General features: G+C 43.4%; 1 protein-coding gene and 1 long non-coding RNA gene across 2 annotated transcripts; both read left to right on the forward strand.

The window, feature by feature from the left end:
• The first annotated feature begins 80 nt into the window (after nucleotides 1-80).
• LOC102458576 (uncharacterized) lies at nucleotides 81-4488 on the forward strand. Its single transcript, XR_012899973.2, has 3 exons — nucleotides 81-217; nucleotides 1818-1949; nucleotides 4350-4488. It is a non-coding gene; the product is annotated as an uncharacterized LOC102458576 (long non-coding RNA).
• A 7141-nt stretch (nucleotides 4489-11629) lies between these two features.
• On the forward strand, nucleotides 11630-14401 carry POU3F3 (POU class 3 homeobox 3). The gene is made up of 2 exons (XM_075917453.2): nucleotides 11630-12669; nucleotides 13930-14401. Exons 1-2 carry the CDS (start codon nucleotides 11632-11634, stop codon nucleotides 13990-13992), a joined length of 1101 nt encoding a protein of 366 aa, XP_075773568.1. The 5' UTR covers nucleotides 11630-11631; the 3' UTR covers nucleotides 13993-14401.
• Nucleotides 14402-18948: the final 4547 nt, after the last annotated feature.

Here is an 18948-nt window from a genome sequence, read left to right on the forward strand (position 1 = left end):
GCATCGGAGGGGAGCAGGACTCGGCAGCTCCCCGCCCCCCCAGCCCCGGGGAGATGCGGGGGGGGGGGCAGGGGAAGGGGCGCTGCACCAGCCCAAGCGGGAGCCTGGGCTGGAGCCTCGGTTGCGTCATTTCGGGGGTTTCCGCGCAGACACACACCCCGCCGCCGCCCCGAGCCGGGTGCATGTGCCTGCCGGTCCCCGCCGCTCGCCCCGCCAGGTGCGGCTGCTGCTGCGTCCGGGCCCGTCGGTCCGCAGGGCTGGGGCGGGGGCGGCGGGTTGCTGGAGGGGCCAGAGGCGGGGAGAGGAGCAGGAGCCAGCCCTGGTGGCCCGCGGGGTCAGGCCGAGCCGCTGGATGCCATGAAGCCGCCGCTGCTGGGCTCGCCTCGCCGCGACCTGCTCGCGCCTCGCCGCTGGGTGCCGCGCCGGGGAGCGCTGCCAGCTGCGCGCCCCTCGCTCGCCCCTGGATCCTTCCCGCAGCACGGTTTTGTCCGCGGCTTCCGCACACCCCGGCCAACTGGAACAGGGAATTCGGGGGTGGCCGCTATGTTAATTGCAGGGCTTCCCCCCCCCCCACACCAAAAAAAAGTTGCCAGTGTGCAAGGGAGGGGGGAGGATGCTCCCTCTCCCGCGCCAGGTGCCCACGGGGTGCGTGTTTCACGTGCTAGCCGTCCGCTGTTGCACGTCGGTGCACGGTGCCCTGAGCCAGGCGACTGTCATCCCCTCCTTACTTCGGCGACAGACAAACTTTTCTTCGGCCGAGAGGAAGAGACTCGGAGCGATGGTGAATCCCTAGCGGCTCCCCTCGAGCTGCGCTGAGCCCAGCACACAGGCGAAGGAGCAGTCTGCAGGGCCTGTCAGTGCAGTGCGCCGTACATTTTAGGCAAAATAACAGCCTCGGGAACAATTCCCCTCTCTCCACCAATGGCTGCTTATCCCAGCATTGTTCCCCTCTGTAACTGAACCTCTCTAAGGATGGTTAAACTCAGCTTCAGCCATTCAAGTCTTTTTCCCCATAGTGTCGAGATGAAAAGTATACATTTGTCCTAATAAGATCCAGCTCGTGCGATTCTAATATGGAAGCCCATTTTCACTGCGTATAAAAGAAAATCCACTGCCTACATGAGTTTATAATATCGATTTTGTATGATACTAACCTATTGATGGTGTTAAGAGTAGGGGGTGTTATGTTTCGTTTTTCATATGGTATATAGTGATGAGTCTTTGTCAGACTACACACGGCTTGATTTTATGTAGAGAATCGGAAATATTATTTCATACACACACGCTGATGATACCTTAGCTGTCTAAGGGTGGGAGACACTATATCTTATAAATCTGAAGTTTTTATCAGGCAGACCAGATTACTTTAAGCGTTCAATTTCTCAGAGATCCAATTTTATTAGGATTTACTATCATTTGTGCTGTTCATCCCTGGGGAAATAATGCTTTGATTAATGTAATCCTGGGCTGGGATCTGCCACATGCCTCTCTCCCAGGAGTAGAGCCCTATTTGACAAACAAAAACAGAGCAGCAACTATTGCAATCTGCACTCACCTTTGGAAGGCACACAAAAAATCCACCCTTCTCGAATACAATAGCAGCATTACAAAACAATGTGAACTCTTACTAATTTACTCTGAATGCTTCCGATTCCGTGGGGGCTGTCCAGTCCAGCCCTCAATCTCTAAACAGCCCAAAGGGTGCTGCTCTGTTCCCTACAGAAAAGCAAAAGCACCTTTAGGAAGCCCAGTGCATCTCTCTATTTCTGCCTCTCCTTGCTCGCTCAACATTTCTGCCTCTTTGTTTCCCACTGCAGGCCTTGCTGCAAACTGATTTCAACTCTTCATTCAATCCACCAGCAGTCAGAGGCCTGTGTGAAGCTTTGTCATTTCATGAGGCTCAGTCATACCTACCTGAAGCCATATATACCTTTCAGACCGAAGGAATGGTAAGCAAACCACAACATAGAGCTCTAAGCAGTTCAAAAGGGAGCTAGTGGCACCCCAGAAAACTGTCTTCAACAAAAGGTCTTGTAAAATAAAAAATATATATATTCCACCTTTTCTTAAACAAAAAAAAATATAGATTTAGTTTCTTTTGGTTTGGGGGGGTGCTTCTCTTTCCCGAGTGGGGAGCAATGTACTCTTAAAAGCCGGATGAAATAAGCAAACCAGCATCAAAACGAAATCTGCTTTCCACTCCTTTATAACAGTAGGTGAACTGGCCTGTACTCCCCCCACATCGTGAAGCACATTATGGGCAGCTGGAATTGTAGTGTCGTGTTTATCTTATTCCACCATAACAAAGCAGGTCTCCTGGTGCATGAGGAGGAGATCCAGTGACAAAGGAGGGCTCTGGCTGCGGTTTTTCCACTTTATTCAAAGTCTGGATTAATAAATCCAGGGTAGGGAGGAGGGCTCTCAAGCCTGCAGATAGGGGATGCGATTTGCACCAGGGTTTTCAATAAGATGCCAGCATCTCTCGCTCATGTTTACTCAATGACCGCATTACAATGACTCAGCATTTACGGTTTCTTCTTAGGTGTGTTTTTCCCCTCTTCTTTCCCGATGAAAAACGATGCAATTACATTTCTGCATGCTGATCTGAGTGTTCGAATAACAAGCTTTAAACGCGTTATCGGACGCTTGTTAAAGGGGGCGGGGAAGGCTGAGAGAAGAGAGGAAATTCTGCATTCATTTTAGAAAGAAATGTAAATTAAAAGCAGCTATAGGAAGAGCTCGGCTGCAACTCCATTTCCATCAATGCATCCAGGCAGATTAGGGGAAACTGGGAGTCCAAAACAAAAAAAATAAAAAATAAAGCGCAAATCATGCCAGGGAAAAGTTACTTAGAAGAATGAATTTCTGTCTTTTAAGAGTATAAAATGATTTTCCTATTCATAATTGACTCTTTTTGGTTCGCACCTTTTCCTCCAACTGTATAAAATTGTTCTTTACATGTTAATTGTAATACGATGTTCTTTAATAAGCCTCTGTTTGTGGGCGAGTTTGTTTGATCACTTCAGCCAAACAGCTGAAGGCCCAAAACTCACCATTGCCACTATTGTTATGTTCCTTGTTTCTGAAGTTGCAGAATTGTAGTGTCGAGGATAAAAATCCGTGTAAAGGGCTCAGGGTCTCCTACTTCACAGTCCCATCAAGCAATCATTTTTTTAAGTAAGCTCGGAGGGTTGAATTTAGGAAGGGGAGATGCAAAGAAACGATTAATGATGTTAACTTTTGACTGTAGGAGTCATGATAGAGTTGAGTGAAGCTTTGGGGAAATAAATCATTTAATCCCAGAGCTACTGAAGTCCCCTTTTTCAAACATTTTGAGGTTGAAATCATATCTCTGTAAAAGCGATTGAGTGCTAAAAAGTATCAGTCAACAAGAAATACGATATATTAGGAATGGATCTAAAGTGAGCAAAAAACAACCACGCGCTCATGAAAATATCAGTTTGTGTCTCCCAAGGAAAACAACAACCGCATCAGCAAAATTGTAGCTCTTGCATTCAGTAAAGGAGAATAGACAGCATGAGCATGTTTGTGTGAAATGCCAAAAAGAGCAGCCTTAAGCTTGACCTACTGCAATCGGCACTGAGCTCCTCAGACAATAGACAAGTTCAAATGTCAAAAAATCTAATAATAAAAAACAGAGCTGCCAAACTGCACGAACTGTTTTCTGGTGTACCACAATTATTCACCCTCTTATTCACTAAGAGACTGCCAGTCCTATACGGGTAAAAGAAAATCCATGTAATGCATATGAATTTTTTAAAAAATGTAAAACACGATTGAGGTGGCCAGCAGGCAAATCAGAGTATGTCTAATAAAAAAGCCAGGCGAGGGTCTCCACAGCCTTTCAAAGACGCTAACTTGTAAATCCTTTTTTATGTTGCTATATGCACAATTATGCTTCTATATAAAAACCCACGTATTCAAGGAGCTAGGTTGTAACTGTATATCCATAGGATTTTACGGGAGGTGGTAACATTATGCAATGTATGTACGGGGAACTCAAGTCAGCAGATAGATTACTCCATTCATTTAACAACTTTTATTACTCTACATGCTAGGTGCACCCTAAACACAATAGAGTGTATAATATCAGAAGTATGCAGTTCTAAATGTACCTATGTTTTCAAATCTAGCTCTATGTGTATGTGTAGCACTGTGTTATTTTTCTAATTTATTACAGAATCAGAAATTCTTTATTATCCTAAACAATAAATAAGGTTCAGACTGGAACCCACAATTAAATGTATGGATAAAAGGTCAGCCTACCTATTGTGTATCTCGTTGTTGTTGTTTTAAAAGTGATGGGTCTATTTTCTTATTTTCTCCAGATTGGCTGGTGTAATATCTCTTGTTCAGCCATCAACGTGGTTATGTGAACTACAATATGGGTAAGGTTTAAAAACAGAACAAATCACATTACCCAGGAAAGCTACAAATTTGGAATCCAGTCAACTCCACCTTTTCATCTGACTGCTGTACTGTGGTATAAAGGAAAATATTTTTATATAACATACTATATATGTAGCATGCCTTTAACATTTTAATTTGTAAATGCTAACTAGGCAGTTACCCTCCACTAGTATATTATTACATATCTAATCATTCTCGAATATAAGTAGATGAATACTAAATTCAGTAAATAGCCACTTTGCATTTCCCAATATCTCGACAGTATTCTTCATTTTGCAAAGATGTCTATTCGGATAAAATATTTTTTTAAACTTCTTTGTAGCTTTAATTGTCCTGGAACTTTAGGCATAAACGTGGCGATCACATCCAAATAATATTTTTCAGAGCCAGAGTGGAAAGCAACTCTTATCAAATTAACTTGTTGCTCATTTTAAGTATGCATGTTTTCTATTTGTTTTTATGCGCTTCGAGGTATACAGACAGTAACTCATGCAAGAATAAGACTGAGGCACTGATCTACTAGAATTGTTTTCTAGAATTGTTTACTAGAGTTGCATGTGAGATAGAAAAAAAGACAAAACACAAACTGCACGAAAATGCCATGTTTGGAAATGTGGTATATTAACCATCACTGGCCTCTAAACTCTAAATCCCCTGGTCATACGTCCAAAAAGTGTTTGCTAAACATGGGTAAATCCAAGATGATGTGGTGACGCTGCTGAAGAAAATTCCATTCTAAATACCTACACGAATAGCCTGGAAAACTGTCAATGCTGACTTTGCCAGATGAAAGAAGGTGGAAAGTTTTGGTTATGTAAATATCTCACTGCATTTTTCAGCCATTTTCAGTACAGGACAAGGTTTACTGGGTTGTAAAAGTGAACACTTTGCACATAGAGAAAAAAAGAGGAATGTCTATTATTGTTTCTCTTGTTGTTTACTTCTTTCTATTATGTTTTTGACCAGAGACTTAGCTTTCTATCTCCAGAATTTAATTGTTTTTTACATTGTAAAGACAAAGAATAAAACTTGCTTGGTCACTCTGAAACCGATGAAACTCCAGTTCGAGAAAACAACCTGTCTTTACGGCCTGGCAGAGTTTGTTATGGATTTACATCAAACCTGGCCCTGCCCCAGCCCACACTCTCTGTCACTTCCAATTTTACAGGTGTTTAGCTGGTGCTAAGGGAATGTTAACTTGATCGTGTGCATATAGATGTACAGATCGATCTTCATAAGAATAAACATATGTACCTATCCATAAAAACACAGGAGTAAATTTCTAACTTATGTGTCCCATGGAGCCACCTAGAAAAATAGCTAAAAGGAATTGGCTCCTTGAGCAATATGTTAAGACTATAGACAATATGTCTGCAAAACGATAGAAAGTCTGAGCAGACTCTGAAGTAAAGCTTTTTTTATATATATGTTTGTAAATATCTACGCCTGAAACTTCTTATAGTTTTTGCATATGTTTAGTGAAGCGGACTTCAGACGATCTAACTACATTTGAGATACGGAAGTAATCGAAAGAGAATGAGTAGCTACTTTATTGGGAATATTGCAGGAACTTCTGAAGGCTTAAAATAGCAATTAAATATTAAATGATGTAAAGACCCCTATGTCTCTTTGTTATATCTGCAGCGGTTTAAAAGCTTTATTTGGAAAAAGTCTGTGTGGTACATTAGTAACCCTGAAATAATGTTTTTCTTTATTTAACTGACTTCACTTACTCGGAGGCTACTTGGCACCAAATTAACAATCTTTAGGATGGCTTGATAACGATTAGTCGAACTGTAAAGTCCAATGTAGATGTTTGCATTTTTATCTTACGGTGTAACGGCTCTGTTTGGACTTTAAATCTGCTGTATTTAGGATATGAATTTGCTCTATTCTTTTTATCCACCCTACCAGTTCACTATTCTGATGTCACAATTTATATAACTATATAAAATATCATAGACATGTAGTTTTGAGTGGGCATTTGTTCCTCTGACAACTTTGGAGGAACAGAATTGTTCAATGTAGCAGCGTTTTACTCACCAAGTTCTCACCAGCCGCGTCAGTGCGCCCCCTGCTGACCATCAGTGCGCTCACTGAGCACTTCAAAAGTTTATTTTGTTCAGCAAAGCGTATCATATAAAATTAACGACAACCAATAAAATTATCTTATATGTTTCAACTGTAAAAGTCCAAAACATAATAAAGCTAGTTTTAGTGAGGCTAGAAACTCTGGTCTGGCTTCGTTCTCTTTGGCTGAACTAGGGTCCTTTTATCTAAAGCCCAGTGCACAAACATATAGCTTAATGTGACTAGTGTTCTTCCCTTTATTTCTTTCTCTATGGCAACCAATATGTTCTGCTCAGAAATGTTCCCCCATCAAGGAAACAAATGATCTTGAGGGAGCAGCTCTATACGGCATCTGTTCCAATGGAGAACACAGAGTTAACCCCAGTCAAAAGAGACGCTGTGCCCGTCAACAAGAAGTGGAAAATGAGCGATTCTTCTCCCCCAAAATTGAAACCTACACCTCCCTACTTTTACAAGTCATTTTGTTGATTTGAGTATCGACCGTTTCCAAAGAAGTAACTAATTCTAGGAAATTATAATGATCCCGAGCTGTTGAGTATGCAAAAGAGCGGAAGAATGCAAACAAAATAAAATTAAAATTACACTTAAAATTAAAATTAAAAGAAATGAACGTGATGTAATGGATATTTAAGCCTGGGTAAAGTTTTCAGTAGCAATATCTGGCCTAGTAATTTCAGCTTGCATTATTTATCACATATTTATCACACGGACCTCAAGGCTGTAAAAGAGTTTCAGATCATTAGACTATACCTCTCAATTAGGTAGGAATTCAGGGAAAGTGGATCTAGGGACAAGGAAAACTGTCAGAAATGAGAAACAAAGTGAAATCTGGTTTGTAATGCTCAAGCCACAATCTCCTTTGAGAATAAAATGAAGGGATGTCCTGGTTAGTTTTGATTGATTATACTCTTTCTGATGGACTTTCACTACAGAGCTCTAGATGTTGTGCTTAACCGTCTGTTCCCTAGTTACAATATTAACCCTATGAGTGCACTATCGCTCTTCTCCTCCTCCTCCTCTTCATCTTCCTCCCCCAGCCCCAGACTGATTTATTTCATTCCCCAGCTCTCAGCAGGTGTCCACTTCTCTACTTTTTCCTTACCCCTAAGCATACTACTGCTGTTCAAAGCTGATGTGCTCCAGTCATCGGAAGAGATTCTCCTCAAGAAACATTTGAAAACAATAAATATGTATAATCCTTCACTATTTAGAAACTATAATATTTTCTAGGGCTTCCCCCCCCCCCAGTGCTACAATAATTAACAGTGCCCAGAAAAGTGAAGTAGTAACTAGAAGACTTTCCAACACTAAAGAATTGCTTTACTGCCTTGAGCTTTGGAATGAGCTTTTTATGTAATATTTCACTGGGCGTGGGGGGGGGGGAGGGTAGGGACGGGGGGACTTTTTTTCATTAAGCTTGCTCCTTTCCAGACTTACCATGGGCTCCCTGTCTTTTCTTAAGCTTTTAAACATAGATTCACAAGAATTTAAAGAAAACAACAAAATAGAAAAAAATTAAAACACTTACCGACCAGACTTCCAGGAATTAGAGGGTTTTTTAAAAAATGTATATATTTTTGTTTTAATAAGGTGACAGGGGAAAAATCATGTTCTCAACTCCAGCGAAACGATCCATGCTTAGATTTTCCTTTGCACTGACTCCACTAAGCCCAGCTCTCCACTTGTCTATTATTTTCACCAAAATATATGAAAATTTATGCAAATGAAAATCAGCACTAACTGTTCTCCCCTTGTTATACTTTGGATTTTTTTTTCCAGACAAAACAATCACACTCTGCAAGGGAGGGGGTGGGCGAGAGTTAGGGAACTAAGTTGTTGTTGGCTGTTGTTTTTTGCTTTGTTTCTGTGGGTTTTTTTTTTTATAAAACACAAAACTCCGGCACAAGCTTATTTCTGTTGTGCGTGTGTACAATATTTTTAGGATTCTTTAAAGAATGTAGATCTGTTTGCAGAGGCGCTATCACGTTTCATCAGGCCACCTGAGACGGCTTTTGAAAGCGTGTACTGTGAAATTCATAGCAGTAATTTAGACAAAATCCTCACTGTATATTAATGAAAGACGGCCCCATGGCACCGTTCCTATCCTCCCCATTCAGTGTAAACAAAACCACGAGACTCACTCGGTTTTTGAGCCTGATCCAAGCAAAATCGGCTGGAAAGGAAAACATGGGGTTCTGGCACTGACTATTCAAACGTCTGCACCTGGAGATCTCAGATTTATTCAATGAAATCTGTGTTAGATCTTTTAGACATATAAAAATGAAGCCTTTGGAGGACGCCTGGGAACAAAAAAAAATCGTTATGTTTAGGGTTTAGTTACCATTACTCTTCAGATCTGTATACTTCACATTAATGGTTTTTCTAAACCTACCTAAGATGGTATCTTTTACCGTGCAAGCAAGGAGCTGGACAGGATCCTAAATAAATTCTGCTAGCCTACAGTTAATCTTCAAATCACGCCAATGCTGCATACTTGCTGTTGGGGATGTAGTCTGTGCTGGAAACTGAATTCAACTAGCTGAATTTTGTGGGGAAATTATTAACTGAAAGAGGGGGGCGTTGTGTTTCACATTTTAATGTAAACATAATGCATTTTTCTATCCATAGGCGCGCGCGCACACACGCTACTATATGTGTACATACATTATACATGATGGATACGTAGCCTGTATGGATTACACAACACAAACACAATCATTAGTAAAGATGTGTTCCTTGAATGTCCGAATTGTGTTATTTCATTGAAAATCCCCGAGGAGTGTTCAATTTGCCCTTGTTTTGGTTGCCACTTTCTCTTTTTTCTTGGTTCACTGAGGTTGCCTGTGTGTGCAGCGTTTCCGCTTGGTCGCATCTCTCTCTCTCTCTCTCTCTCTCCTTATCCTTCCCCCGCCCTCCTTAACTCTTTCAGCTGGACTAGAAATAATAAAGCGTTTCATACAACCAGATCTGTTTCGTGAGGCATACCAGCGCTTTCCAAATAAGAAAAAATGGGGGGACCCCAAATGTATATATTTAACAGAAGGAAATGCGGACAGCGGACTATGTGATGGAAATAAAGCAGGGTTCAGTTTGGATTTTTTTAAAAAAAGCTAAGCATTCAGGCTTAGCATATTTTACAATAATGCACATGGTCAGAAGCTAGAGCTATTCTGTTAGGTCAAGGCATTTTATTGTGCACCCTCTCAAATGTTGTCGATATTAAACAGTTCGGTGAACTATTCATATAAATGTCCAAAGGGCTGCATTCTACACACAGGAGAACTCAGAAACTAAAACAAAGGAGCGTATAGCTAATTGCCTGTAATTAAGGGAATAACTTGCCACGTTAGCTCCAGTCTAAGATCTGGTAAGTCATCATAAGGGTAGAGAATGGCCAAAAACCGGCATAAATCTTTAAAAAAAACATTAGCTCGCCCACTTTGCCTTTCTGGCTTAGGCAGAGAGAGATAAATGGAACACAAAACTTTGAAACAGAACGGGATGCTTCCTTCTGTAGGTGATGACTGTTTGATTTATGTAGACTGTAGCCTATATACAATGGCTGCTTACAGATGATGGGAATTATTCGCCCATGAGCAGACTCATGTGCATGCAAGTAAAAAAATGCATTATTAGACCGTGGTTTTTTTCCTCTCTTCCCCTCATCTTTTCATTCTTCCCCCCACCCTCTTTTATTCTCCCTCTCCCCCTCCCCCACATGCCCAAGTTGCTCTGTGCTGGGAGAACTCTGCTTTATCCGCTGGGCGTGAAGAGTTAAGATGTTGAGGGGAGCAGAAGGGGAGGGGCCGGGAAGGGAGCTGAGGAGGGGGTGGGTGGAAGGGAGGGAGGGCAGATTTCCAGCTTCTACGACACTTTGCCTAAATTAAAAAGCAACCAATCGGAACGGCCGGAAGGGGGGGCCTCGCGTCCGGAGCCAGTCATCCTGCCGCTGTCAATCACCCAGCGGGTCTCCAATCAGCGGGGGCCCTCGCGCTCGACTTCCTTGTATTTGGGAAAGTGTGGTGGTGTCGGTGCGCGCGCTCGGCGGAGGGTAAACATTCGGCAGTCCCCGCGCTGCGAGGGAGGGACTGGGAGAGAGAGAGAGAGAGAGAGAGAGAGCTGTCAGGGAGAGCGAGCCGGTGGGGGACGAGCCGCGCTGCTCTCCTCCCAGCACCACCAGGGCACGCTCTGCAAGCCTGGCAGCCGCCAACTTCCCCCACTGGAGTTAGTGTACCCGGGAGCCCCTAGATGCACACACACATACGCACACCTCTCTGCCCAGGCGCTCCTCCTCCTCCCGCAGCCCGCTGCTGGAACTAAACACCAACACTGCAAGGGAAGGAGAACATTCTTGCAACCTCTCTCTCTCCTTTTTTTTTTTCTTTTTTTTTTTTTTTTTAACTGCCTAAACGGGAGGGGGGGGAGAAACGGGGGGAGGGAAGATGTCTCATCCAGCCTGCGACTCCTGCGAGAAGGCTCCAAAGGGACTTGCGCCTCGAAGGGAACAAAGTGCAGCCCCTGCGAGAGCCCAACTTTGAGACATGCAGCAGCAGCCTCCCCAGCGCCGCCGCCGCCACCATCCTCAGCCCGGGAAGTTTTCCTAGGACCCCGAGCAAACTTGGCAAGAGACGAAGAAGAGGCGGAGGAGGCGAGCCAGAGGCGAGCGAAAAGAGGGAGCGCGAGAGAAAGCCACCCGCGCACACAAAGCCTCGGAGGAGGAGGAAGGGGAGGAAAAAGTTTCACTCCGGCAGGGGAAGGCTGTGCGGGCGAAATGTGCTCCTGAGGGGGGTGACGAGGAGAAGGGGGCTCGTTCCTGTGTGTCCCCCCCACTCCCGTTTTTGAGCTTTTCTTGTTGTTTTATTCTCGCCCCCCCCCCCCCTCCCGCCCTCGCTCCCGCCGCCTGCCAAAAGCAGCAGAAGAGGCGGTAACAGGTGAAGGCAGCTCACGGGAGATCCGGGGCCGCGAGCCAAAGCCCGAGGAGGAGCCGAGCCCCGGGTTCCTGCGGAGCAGCGCGAGCCCCCGGGAGAGGGTGTTGACAAAGGGAGCCGAAGAGAGCCCCCAGTTGTGCGGATTGGTGGCTCGCCAGCCGGCAGGGGGTGGGGGAGCGGAATGGCCACGGCGGCTTCTAACCCTTACCTCCCCAGCAACAGCATCCTGTCCGCCGGCTCCATCGTGCACTCGGACTCGGGAGGCGGGGGCATGCAGCCGGGCAGCGTCGCCGTCACCTCCGTCTCCGGCGGCTACCGGGGCGACCCCTCCGTCAAAATGGTCCAAAGTGACTTCATGCAGGGAGCAATGGCTGCGAGCAACGGCGGCCATATGCTGAGCCATGCCCACCAGTGGGTGACAGCCCTGCCTCACGCGGCCGCCGCCGCCGCCGCCGCCGCCGCAGCCGCCGTGGAAGCCGGCTCGCCCTGGTCCAGCAGCCCGGTGGGGATGACCGGCAGCCCCCAGCAGCAGCAGCAGCAGCAGCAGGATGTGAAAGGCAACTCCGGCCGAGACGACCTGCACGCCGGGACGGCGCTGCATCACAGGCCACCCCACCTGGGGCCCCCACACCAGGGCCACCCGGGCGCTTGGGGAGCCACCACCGCCGCCCACCTCCCGTCCATGGCTGGGGGACAGCAGCAGCAGTCGCTTATCTATTCCCAGCCGGGGGGTTTCACGGTGAACGGGATGCTGAGCCCTCCCCCTGGCAGCCAGAGCTTAGTGCACCCGGGACTGGTGAGGGGAGACACGCCGGAACTGGGGGACCACCCCAGCCACCACCATCACCATCACCACCAGCATCAGCACCACCAGCAGCACCACGGCGGGGTCAACAGCCACGACCCCCACTCGGATGAGGACACGCCGACCTCGGATGACCTGGAGCAGTTCGCCAAGCAGTTCAAGCAGCGGCGGATAAAGCTGGGCTTCACGCAGGCAGATGTGGGCTTGGCCCTGGGCACCCTGTACGGGAACGTCTTCTCCCAGACCACCATCTGCAGGTTTGAGGCTCTGCAGCTCAGCTTCAAGAACATGTGCAAGCTCAAGCCTTTGTTGAACAAGTGGCTGGAGGAAGCCGACTCCTCCACGGGCAGCCCCACGAGCATCGACAAGATCGCAGCCCAGGGCAGGAAGAGGAAGAAGCGGACCTCCATCGAGGTGAGTGTCAAGGGGGCCTTGGAGAGTCACTTTCTGAAATGCCCCAAACCCTCCGCCCAGGAGATTACGAACCTAGCGGACAGTCTGCAGCTGGAAAAGGAGGTGGTCAGGGTTTGGTTTTGCAATCGGAGGCAGAAAGAGAAAAGGATGACCCCCCCGGGGATTCAGCAGCAGACCCCCGACGATGTCTACTCCCAGGTCGGCAACGTGAACTCGGACACGCCGCCCCCACACCATGGACTGCAAACAAGTGTGCAGTGAGAGTCACAACAGGAAGGGAAAGGAAGAGAGGCGAGAAAGGGAAAAGGGGAGGGGGGACCAACAGCAACACCACACACACACACACACAAATCCAGACTCGTTTAGGCTGAATATATATAATATATGTGTGCGGGACAGATCTTTCCAAACGTGTGTGTGTGTGTCACACACACACACGTTTGGAAAGGTCTGTCCCAGCGCAAGCATTTATACTGTGGTGGAGAGGGAGTGGAGATGCATAATGCACCAAAACTGCAGATGTTTTTTTTTCCTTTTCTTCTTTTTTTAAAAACATTTCTAAAATATCCCCTGTTACAGTGGCCACCTCTTCTGTCCCCTTGCACATCCACCCCCAAAAATGGCCCCCTAATAGGGCTCTCTCGAATGAATCACGGAAACTTTTTTCTCTGACACACACACTTTTCTTTTTTATGGGAGCAATCCAAAAAAGGGAAGCAGAAGCAAAATCATCTTCCTGATCGGAGGGTGCCTGCTGCATTCCAGGACCCTGTTTTTCTTGGCCAAATCACATCATTTTTTATTCAAGATATCCATTCTGTAGAGGGGGGTATTCTGCAAAATGAAAAGAGTCACTTTCTCCAGGGGGACATAAAGGGAAATAGCACACTGCACTAAAAACAAGCAAACTGTGTAGGGAAAATATATATATAAATATATATACAATATATAAATATATATTCCCTATACTCTCACACACAAATATGGGTATAAATACCTGCATACCGAAAGCTGGCCCTGGAAGTGGGGGGAGGGACAAACACCGGGAGAAAAATGGGGAGAGGTTGTTGGTCCCTAAAGTTCGAGCTCTATAGAAGGACTTTGCATGAATAAAGGAAAACAGCCAGAGACAGGGAAATAATTTAGGGCTGTCAAAGTCGTGCTCCTGACGGCTGCCAATCATCATGGAAGATTCCTTAAAAATCCACTGCTAATATTTTTTTTATTAATATTTTTATTTTTATTTCTGGACTGATTCAGATAAAGGGATTTAGAAGGACTGAGCATCTGCAGCTGCACTTATCTGAACTTCTCCTCTCCTAAATCCGTTGCCAACTTTGATTGAATGGGTGCTGTGGATGTGATTATATAATACTGCCATTTCCAAGCAGTGTTTTTGGTAGGTTTTAATAAACAGACTTTTCAAAAAGACGGCAATATAGAATTGTTAGATCCGTTGTTGATCTAAAAATATTTGCTTTATATTTTCATTAAATGACTTCTTTTAATATTTTATTCAGAATACCTATGAACTGCTGCAAAACGGTAATTTATTTTTCCCCAGATCTTGTATTACGTGTTTTTTTCAGACGAGCACAAATCAAAATGAAATGAAAATATGGACAGTTGTTAGGTAATAAGGGTATCTTTTGATGTGATAATTTGATTGTAATTTAATTTGAGTAGTGATTCCGTAAGAGCTGATTGAGAAAATAAATTTGTTAGAATGAAATAGTCTGTGTCTGATGCATAAACACTGTGTCGAAAAAGTTCTCCTAAGGAAATATTGCAAATATTTAAGTGATAGAATTAAGGATAACCTGCTTTGTGTACGCTACTTCAGGTATCTGGAAATGCAGAGTTCCAGTATTCATGCTGTTAGCATTTTAGTACAGTACTAATTTCTTATAAATCCTTATACAGAATAAATTTCCATAGGGTTTTTTTTCATAAATATCCCTGTGCAATCTGACAGTAAGGCAAGATTAGAGAAAAGCCACCATCTTTAAAATGATTGCTTTATTTTACATTTAAACTTCAGTGCAGTAGATGTCTAAGTGTATTGACTGATAATTAATGACTAATGCTGACAACAATTATGTTTTTAAAAGTTTAGTCTCTTTTCTCTCTTTTCAAACTAAAAAAACCGAAGGCTAGGGGCTTTTAAGTATAAATTATTTTGTCACATTTTATATCTGTATAATATTTGTATTTAATTTATAGATATAATTTAAAGAAAGGTACTTTTTCAGAAATATAGAGATGATACTTTCAAAATCCTACCTACAAGTCCGCATAGTTTACCGTTTTTGTTGTTGTTGTTGTTGTTGTTGTTTGTTTTAGGCTTTTTTGTCCGAGGTGTGAAGTGGGGTAGTGCAGTTTTTTCTTCACTCAGCACACAACCAATGTGTGTGTATAAGTAATGTTAAAGATGCCAGTAGATATACTAGGTAGGCTGTCATATTTATCTGCTACATTTATTGCAATATACACAAGAGTGAATGAATATTTCAACTCTTTATTTTGAATTGGTAATGTTATCGAAACTACACATCTAAATTTAATGCCTCTAGGTATCCCCTGAAAAAGTATTCTAGAGAAATATTTTATATTTGATTAAAATAAGCTTTCAGTAGTCTCTGAGTTCCCCTACTCCCCCATTTTTTCCTTCCTCCCTTTTTTCTCGCTATGTGATATTGATGCAGGGGTTAAAACCATAGAAAACTGCTGTAGAAACAACATACATTTTATTCCTTTCAGATAGGCCTTGTGTCACTTTCATAAATCAAATCCAACCAGATAGCCGTGTACTGGGATGCATTATTTTAACACCAGATCGTAGTAAATATCACATTCGTTTTGATTTGTGAAATCCGAAAAGGCCATAATAGAAAAGGTGAAAGGATAAAAGACAATTTCATTTCTTCTCTTTGTTTAGTTTAAGAGCTTCCCAGTAATTTGAAGGTGGGGGGGTGGAGAGAAGGGAGAGGAGGAATCATGAATTTTGCTACATACAAGGGAAATCAGAGAAAGGATTTCCAGTTTGGAAGCTGTGGATTTGTTTTTATCTGGTGGATACTATTAACACGTGAGGTGGAATCCTATTTTTCACACATGAAGGGTGGTGGCTTATTAGACATGGAGTAGGTCTATTTAAATTTCTTAGTGGTATTTGGTTACTGGATTTGGATGACAACAAAGAGCTAACATTAGGCTTCACACTGGTTTCTATTAAAAGGCAGCCTTTGCGGCTTTCTGCATAAGAAGGGCTGATTTTTAGACTAGAGGAATAACATTTGGTAGTAGGAACGTGCAAAATCTGTCCATTCTGTGCACTTATCATACGCAAAAAGTGAGGCCATGCCCCCTTCCCCCCCAAGAAATTTAATCCTTTGAATGTACTTAGGAACTTCAGGGTTGTTCATCTAAGGGATCATAAGAGGTAGATAATAAGTGAGAGGCTTTGTGTTAAGGGTTACAATGTTACACATGTAAATAATGAAAATATTGTTATATATCGCCAGATCTCTGAATGAATTTAGTAACTGTATTCATTTATAATATCAGTGTTCTGTGTTTGGTAACTGAGTCTTCATCATTTTTCCTTATTATTATTTTTCTACCTAAAGGAAAGCCAAATGTTTTACAAAGTTCCGTTTGATCAGTCTGGGTAATCCCGAGATGTGATTATTTTTAGTTTACATTTTTATATTCTGCAGTCCTCTACTGCGCTCTAGTTTTCTCACGGATATCCCATCTTTTCCCCGGCTAGTCTGTATACTATAAATCATTTTCAAGTGTATTTAAAATAGCCACCTCACTGCTGTTGATCCACATATTTTAGGAACATAGCAAAGAGCTATACCGTGGTTTAAAAATACAACGTTTCATATCTCTGAAGTTATCTTTAAAGATTTCTTATGCTTTAATGTAGTGACTGGTGTTTGCACATTACAATGCTCATAATTTGTTTTGTATGAATGGTTTTAAATGGAACGTTTAGAGAATAATTGGTTCTAATATGAAATGCAGTATATACTATTGATAATTTTATCAATAAGTGTAATATTTTAAATAATTTTAACAATTAAATTTGTTTTTTAAATTATATATTTGTAAAATATTTATCCTGTTGAAAACAACAATATATTGTTGTATTTATTCGTTTATTTTTGTAATAAATTATCAACATCTTCAAGCTAAAGAAAAATTGACACTTCTATATATTTATATAGATATACCTTTTAAGATACAGATATATTTGTTCCAATTTGGATGTAAATAGAAGAAAATACATCTATAACTGGCAACTTTCAGGACAAAATTGTAGAGATGATCGTCTTGCCACATGTAGTTTAGTTTGCCAAGTTTCAGGGTAATTAACCAAACTTTAAAAAAGATGCAACAAGTATTGACCCTGAATGCGGTCTTGGAATTTTATAAGCCATAGTCTGATTTTTATAAACCCAGGAATATAGATACCGCAAGGAAATTGCTGTTCTTTAGCATGATGGATGGGTAAAATGAACCGATGGGATGTAGAGGTAATATATATAGATATCTGCAGTTGTTGTCTGAAGTACTTGAATGAGTAAGGTCTTCAGTGGAAGGGGGGACCTTGATATCAATGACACAGCAGTAGAAAGCTTTTCGGCTGACAGTCTTTTTTGCTAGCTAACATACAGTGAAGAATTATGGGGGGGGGAACCATCTTTAAAGCGAAAGTGACACTACTATGGGACTATATGTGGAGTGGCAAGATGTGTCGTGTTGGGAGGAGGGAGAAAGAAAAGGCTGGATACGAGTCTTACTCACTCATGGGGGCAAAACTCTCATTGATGTCAATGGAGACCTTGCCTAAGTGAAGCCAGCAGCCTTTGGCCCACAGAGAGGATGCAGCCTCCGTGGACACTTGGCCATGTCAGCCCTTTGAGGCTGTGGTTAACCTGCAGCTGAAGGTCACTCGCGTGACGTCATACCCACTAGTTCTGCATCAGGGGCTTAACCTTGACTTTAATACGGAAATAAGGGTGCTGCATTCTTTAATCTTTAAACTAACGTGCCACTCTGGGAAAGGAAAAGTCATAGGAGGGATGCGCTGTTTAATAGGAAACTTTGACAATCTTAGATCACAGTAGGTCATAGTCAATAGATTATTGTATTTATTAGCACATACGGTGTCTTCTAAACTCTCCGAGTCATTTTCCCAGCGTTTCAGCTGCAGAATATTGGGCCTAGGGGGCTGCTGTAATTAAAGCACCCGGTCCGGTTTATCGGCAGAACTAATGATCTTCTGAACTTTCCATAGTTGATTTTGCTGCCAGAGTATATGACATTTTCGGAGTGAGAGATTAACTAGGGTAATGTGGGGGTGGGTGGGGATGGGAAAGGAGAGTCGAGAGAATAACCTTGCACAGTGTCTCATCAGTTTGACTGCTGTGTAGCCAGTTTTAGATGGATCATGTAAAGTGCATGTTTCTGGATGAGGTAGGCCTGCCCATGCAGCACACAGGGAAGTGGCAGCTGGCCAGCGGCGGTAGGGGTGAGGAGGAGGATGCAGCCTCTGAGTGTGTAGGTGCGCCAGCTTTATACTGGATGGGAGTGCTGGTTTAGAGCAGGCTGAGCTGCCTCCGGTTGTGGACAACGAGACCCGCAGGGAGGAAGAGCTCCTGCTCTGATCCCTGCTGCCGGCCAGTGCTGCTCTTCAGTGGCAGCTGCTGCAGATCCCACAAGTTGTTTTCCTCGTGGCGGCCATTCAGCAAAACACACGATCCTTTCTCAAAGATTTAAATTTCGCGGATGAATTACCATACACCGGTTGCTTAGCAACTAAATTCAAGCCGGGCTAAGAATATGCAAGCTTTTTGTATTCTCATTAATAAAAATGCCACTCTGACACAGCAACCTGACTTTGGATCACTGCAACTTCTGTAAAAGCCATAGGAGAATACAACCCGACTCCTCCATTTAATTACAGATCAGAGTGGCTTGAAATGTGATGTTTTGTTAATCTATCTCCCTAAAAGCGATGTAAAAAATAACGGCTTTTGAAGAGCAGTGGAAAACTACTTTTTTTAATGGAGCTGTCTCTTGGTGTTACTGATAGCTATAAACTGAAACCTTTTTGAAGCATATATTCAAGTTTTCTCCCCCTTTTTAGTTCCCTGAAATCAGAAAATAGTAAGACATTTGCAACCACAGAAATTAAAGTGCAATTGAGACAGAATGATGGAGAAGAAAATATCTCTCCAGAGATGGTAAATTGTCAGCAGGTAGCAG

Source organism: Pelodiscus sinensis, chromosome 1 (assembly GCF_052426305.1).
Source record: "Pelodiscus sinensis isolate ZL-2025 chromosome 1, ASM5242630v1, whole genome shotgun sequence".
Lineage (NCBI taxonomy): Eukaryota > Metazoa > Chordata > Testudines > Trionychidae > Pelodiscus > Pelodiscus sinensis.